The 6,000-nt window shown below is 57.1% G+C and overlaps 1 protein-coding gene across 2 annotated transcripts in view; it reads right to left on the bottom strand.

The window, feature by feature from the left end:
- Positions 1–1,007: 1,007 nt before the first annotated feature.
- The window catches only part of LMO1 (LIM domain only 1), a 41,650-nt gene continuing 36,657 nt past the window's right edge, over positions 1,008–6,000 (bottom strand). For both annotated transcript variants that reach the window (XM_015101044.3, XM_012095820.5), the window contains exons 2-4: positions 5,410–5,623; positions 2,794–2,919; positions 1,008–1,383 (exon numbers count right to left, since the gene is read on the bottom strand). In XM_015101044.3, the coding sequence (XP_014956530.1) occupies positions 1,278–1,383; positions 2,794–2,919; positions 5,410–5,623 (446 nt within the window). In that variant the 3' untranslated portion in view covers positions 1,008–1,277. The remainder of the gene's footprint in view (positions 1,384–2,793; positions 2,920–5,409; positions 5,624–6,000) is intronic.

The raw sequence follows: 6,000 nt of genomic DNA, 5'->3' as shown, positions 1-6,000 counted from the left end.
ACTGGAAAGGTGATGCCTTTTCAGCCCCAGGCCGTGTGCTTGGAGCCATGTGGCTCCAGCTGTGGCCCCACTCGGCCACTGGTTGTCTGGCTGCCTTCTGGTCTGAGTTCCTGCCAGCTACCTGGCTGTCCCTACCTCTCTCTGCCGACACACCCACCTATGTGTGTGTCCATCTCTTCTTGTCAGCACACGTATCTGTCTGTGTGGTGTTGACTTGTCTGTCTGACTCTGGAGTCATCACCAACGGTCCTGTGTCTGCTGGAGGAAACGGGCCTGTCCCGGGTCTCCCCATGGCATTGGTCCTCACTTTGATGTGATCTGTTTGTTTTCTTGGCTTTCCCCTTGGTCCTCAAGGGCACGGACTGTGTCCGATCCGTGATTCATCCTCGTGTCTGGTACTGGCAGCACAGGGCTGAGACAGAGCGGATTAAGGTTTGCCGACTGAATGAATGAAAACCTCCAGCCTGCGTGGGTTGAGTTACAGAGAAACAGGATTTTCTCTCTCACCCAGAGGAGCAAAATGCCAAGACCCAGGCTGTAAAGAAGAGACAGCGAATGCTGCTTGTCCCCCTGAAGGTGAAGAGAGGTTTCAGGATTGTGGTCCCATGGCAGGGAGCCTGGGATTTGGGGTCTTAGCATGGAGGTAGATCAGAGCTGGGTCCCTGACTGAGCAGTATGGGGGGGATGTAACACAGGATCCCAGGGAAGGGAAGTTTTCATTTGGGGGCCAGGGTATATGGTTGCCAGAGGGTGGGGGGTGGACAGCCTAGCTCCTGCTTCTGGTTGGGGGGTACTGGGGGTTGTCCCTTCCCCTCCAGCTTTTCTCCATAAGGCCCACCTGGAACTCCCTTGCCCAACAACAGCACACGCTAGGGCCCCCACGTCCTGCTCTAGGGCCCTCCACCCTGCCAAGAACTGAGGGAGGGCCTTGTTTTACTCCCAAGCTGAGGGGAGGGTCCCCCAGGTCTGTGTCAGTCATGTGATCAATGCAGAGTAACCTCCCCGGAAACATTCATAAGTTTAATCCACGCCAGTAATAAAATCGCATTACATTTCTCATAAAATAAATGTTCCCATTTATATACAGAAGACAGACTGTACAGGCCCAGCCTGGCCCCAGGAGGGGTCACACACAGACGGGCAGCGGCGGAGGGAGGGCCGTCCCTCCCATCGAGGATGGAGGAGTTCTGATCGGCAGGAGAGCGGCTGGCCGGCCAGGCGGGTGGACAGGCGGGTGGATGGACAGACAGACGGGCCTGGAGGCCAGGTGCCGGGCGTTACTGAACGTGGGAGTCAAAGGTGCCGTTGAGCTGCCCCTCCTCATAGTCCATCTGACACAAGATCATGTTGTTCTTCAGGAAGAATTTGTCTCCCACACAAAATCTGGAAAATCCAAGCAGGAGAGAGAGGCCATGTGGGGTCCCAGCGTATGGTAGGAGCTCCAGACAGGACCCCACCGGCACAGGAGGACATGGGGACAGTGAGGTCCTGGGGAGTCTGTGCCTTGAGCTTTCCAGACAGGATCCCAGAAAGCCCCAAGCAAACCCAGCCAGTCACCCTGGGTGAGCCCAGCCCTCGGCCAGGCCCACAGCCCAGGCCAGAGGCTTCCACAGCCAGCTCTCTCGTGGGGTGGGGGCAGCGGTGGGCTTGGTGGGAAGGTGTAGAAATGACGCCCAAGAGAGGGAGAAAGAGAGATGGACAAAGAGATAGGAAGAGACCAAGAGAGGAGAGGGAAAGAGAGAGGCAGAGGTGGAGAAAGAAGCAGGGATTAAATGGCCGACTTTTCCAACCCTCTGTTCCCCACCCACCTTAAGGAGATGGCTCAGTGACGGGCACTCGTCTTCTAAACAGAATCTGTGAGTTTCCGGGAAGAGGTGACCCTGTCCCAACATCTTCCCTCTAACCTAAAGAACGCCCTGCCTCTCCCAGTCCTCCTCAAGCACTGGAGGATTCAGCCCTTCCCCCAAAGATGTCCCCGGGGGTCAGACGCCTTGAGTGGGACCCGAAGGTCACAGGCCCGGTCCCAGGCAATCCTGCTTCAACCACCAGGTGGCGCTGCAACTTCACCGAGCCCCCCCTGGCAGTGGGTCTGGGCATAGCCCCAGACAAACCAGTGTTCCCTGCAGGTCCCCCTGGACCTTAACCTCTGGAAGCATTTGTATGAGCTCTTTCCTAACTTTGGGGCTCCTGAGCAAAGGGCTTTTAGGGTCTCCCACAGGGCAGGGGGGCAGGGCACAGAGCAGGGGCCAAAAGACCAGAAAGAAGGCTGGGCTGGAACCAGAATCACAGGAATGAGTGAGAGTTCCCCAGGGGTATTTCACTGGTCAGGTCTGGGAAACTCTTCTCACTAGAATGTCCATGCGTGTATCTGCATGTAGCACACAGGGCACAGGACACACACACACAGGGCTCCGGTGCACATACCTTTAAAACACACATGCACAGGCATACTCACCCATCACACACATACAACACACACAGACCCGCCTGGTACACGGACATTTAAAAATACAGTCATGGACACAACACACAACGTACACACAGCTCATGCACAGCCCCGTCCATTCCGCTTGCACAGAGATGAACCCCACACGAGTACACATGCTATTAGAGCACACACATTTGGCTGGAGGGCTCAGGCATACATAAAACACGCACATGCATGTACATACTTACAACATGCACACAGAACCCGCGCTTGCGTGCGTGCCTCTACGGCACTCCTGGTCTGTGGCAGCAGGTGTCAGCTAGGGTCTGCTGAGTGTGTTGGGTCTGGTACGGACCAGCACTCACCTCTGGTTGCAGAGCTGGCAGGCAAAGCAGTCGAGGTGATAGACGTTGTCCCGGGCCCGCATCACCATCTCAAAGGCTGGAATCAGCTTGCTGCAAGCGGCGCAGTTTCCTGTGGTGCCGAAGAGCCTGCAGAGGGAAGGGTGCAGAGGGCTCAGGGGCCTGTGGGGAGCTGTGGGGGGCAGGGGAGTTGCCTTGACTTGGGGGCCCACCTGCCCCCTACCCCTGTAGTTCAGCAGGCAGGCCCGGGCCAGAGGGAAGAAGCACAGATGACAGTGTCTAACTTCGGCTAAGAGAGCAGGCTTCAGAGAAATTGACACAGTCACTCAGGTAGGAGCCTGTGGGGACTCAGGAGTTGGTTGATACTGCCTGTCCCCTGGCTTCGCTGACAATGAGGGCTCCCACTGGGGTCCCTCAAGCACCTGGGGCTACCAGAACAGTAAGTAGGCTGGGCCCTGAGCAAGGATTCCAGGCTTATACAAGCTTGAACTTAGATACAGTCTGCCAGTCATGGGCTGTGTGTCCTTAAGCAAGTCATTGAGTTTCTCTGAGCCTGATTTATTTCAACTGTAAAATGGGGACTGAAACATAGCCTTCACAGGCTTGTGAAAACTGTAACCTCTTAGCCACAGCTCCTTTAGTGAATGCCTACATAACATTTGCTATATGCCAGGTGCTATCCTAGGGGCTCTTCAAAGACCAAGTCACTAAATCCTGACAACACCACTATGGGGTAGTCTTTTTCTGCTACTGACTCATGGTGTGACTTGCCTAACTCCCTTGAGCCTCAGTTTACCCTTCTTTAAAATAGGGATGCTGGACTAGATGATCCTGTTTAAAGATGCTTCTAAAACAGGACTGATGCCAAAAGGAAGTTTCAAGGACATCTGGCACAACACCTCTTTGGGGCAGGCACCCCTCCTCTTGGCTGCTGATTGCAAAGCTCTAAGGACAGGGAACTCACTTCCTCCCCATTCAGGCCTGCCCTTGACTGGACATTCCAGGGGTATGTGCCAGCCAGGCCCCAAGTGAGGCAAGGGACCGAGAGGCAAGCGGGAGGCCCTCTAATCCCTGATTTGTCCAGCTCAAGCTCAGGCGCCTGCAGATGAGCGTAGCTCCATTATTCATCAGCCTGAGCTGCCTGGTGGCTCAGATTAAGGCAGACAAAGGCTGGGCCACAACATCTGCCCGCCAAGAGGGGCCTTTCTGGCCACCAGTCCAATGAGAAGTCACTGCAGAGGGGCAGGTTCTGGGCAGACATTCTCTGGGACTGAGCAACTCAAGGAAGCCCCACAGGCCCCCTGGCCTACTGGCCCACGTGGCCTCAGAGTCATTCCTGGGCCTCTGCCAGAGCGCAGGAAAATATCTTCAGGCTCCAATAGCTGGCGGGGCCCAGGGTGCTTGTGGATGCATTGACCTTATAGATGATCCCCTCCTGCACTGTGACCACCCCTGGCCAGGTCAGCTGGTCTGCCATCTCCCCTCAGCCTGGCTGGGTTAGCCCCCAGGTGATGTCCTAAACCTCCAGACTTAGAGGCAGCTTCCAGGTTGCCAAGGGGTGAGTCCCCAGTGCCTAACCCCTCCTCTTGGCCTCAGCATCTCTCCTCCAGCCCCAGGCTGAGTCACACATCTTGGTTTATAGCACCACTTGAAAAAAAAACAAAAACAAAACAAAACCTCCTGCAAAGGCAGAAGGTGGAGGCAGGTAAATCTTAGGCTCTTTGGGTAAGTAGGGGAGCCTCTGCTGATAATCGTACCCTCCTCCGCAACAAGCCCAGTTCTGAGCAGAAGGAGCCCCCAAGAAACCCTGGCCACGACCTACTAATTAATGCGATGGGCCTTCCTTCCCCGCAAGGCCCAGCCACCACCCAGCAGCCTACATGGGAGCCAAATGCAGATGCTGGGTCTAAGCCAAGGCCCCTGCTTGGTGGACTCCTTCCAGCCTTGCTGATGTCATAGATGGCCTAAGGGAGGGATAACTGGGGGAAGCAGCCCCAGGGAATAGGATCCAGGTTGTAGGGGAAGGGTGGGTTGGAACTCTGAGGAATGCAAGGTGGGGAAGTGTTGGTATTTTCACTATCTATAGAGGAGTAAACTGAGGTTGGGAAAAGAGGCTCAGAACTAGTTTAAACCCAGGTTTTTAAGCTCCAACATCAGTGGCTCTTCCAGGGTCTGACTACCTACCAGATTCTGCAGGCATGGGGGTGTCTAATCCCAGGGCCCACCTGGAGGATGGGGAGCTGGGCCCTGGGGATATTGAGGAGGAAACCAGCAGGCCAGGGGGCCCAGGGAAGTTGGAACTTCCCTACTTGCTCCTGGAAGCTCCTTCACCGCATCCCTTCCTCGATTCCAGGGACAGGGTGGGTCAGAAGCGCCTGGCAAAAGCAGAGGCAGAACCATATTGGTGCCCTTGGGAGGCTCCTCTTGGATGCCCGATGGTTAGAGACATGCCCTCCCTGGACGAGTGCTGGGCACTGAGTCCCAGGGGCGGGGGCAGGGGGCAGGATGTGCGTAGACTGGGTGTGGGGGCTGAAGCAGGGCAGAGCAGGGCCAGTGTGGAGAAGGGGGCTCTCGGGGCGGCAGGGCCGGGGTGCGTGAGGGGTGGGGGAGGCCGCCCACCTCAGGTAGTCGCGCCGGCACAGGATGAGGTTGGCCTTGGTGTAGAGCGTGGAGCCCACCTCGCCCAGGCGGCAGTCGCAGCAGGCGCACTTGAGGCAGTCCTCGTGCCAGTACTGGTCCAGCGCCTTCAGCAGGTAGCGGTCCTTGATCTTGCGGTTGCAGCCCGCGCAGCCCTTCTGCTTCCCTTTGGGCTGGACGGAGAGCATCGGCACACCTGCGGACAGACAGACAGATGGACATGGTGGGCGCTGTGGCTCAGGACATGTCCCTCTGCTTCTTTCTGCTGCCCCCTCCCAGGATCCCTCCCCGTCTCCTTGGCAACCACCTCTCCTGGCCTTGGGTCCCGCGCTGTGGGGCTGCAAGGCACAGCCTCCTCCCCTGGCCCATGAAGGTCCCTCCAGAAGCTGCAGGAGCCCCAAGTCTGCTCGGCTGCAGGCACACAATCAGCCCCAGGGCCCAGCCCCCCTGAGTCACCCCCCTCCATCCAGCCACTGTGCCCTGTGCTGTGTGACCCACCTACACCCGAGGCCTCCTCAGGCGGCCCCATTTCATCAGCGCTTCCAGCAGCCCTGAGAAGCTCATCATGGGCTT

This window comes from Ovis aries, chromosome 15 (assembly GCF_016772045.2).
Source record: "Ovis aries strain OAR_USU_Benz2616 breed Rambouillet chromosome 15, ARS-UI_Ramb_v3.0, whole genome shotgun sequence".
Classification (NCBI taxonomy): Eukaryota; Metazoa; Chordata; class Mammalia; order Artiodactyla; family Bovidae; genus Ovis; species Ovis aries.
This window is presented reverse-complemented; position numbering and strand designations above follow the sequence as displayed.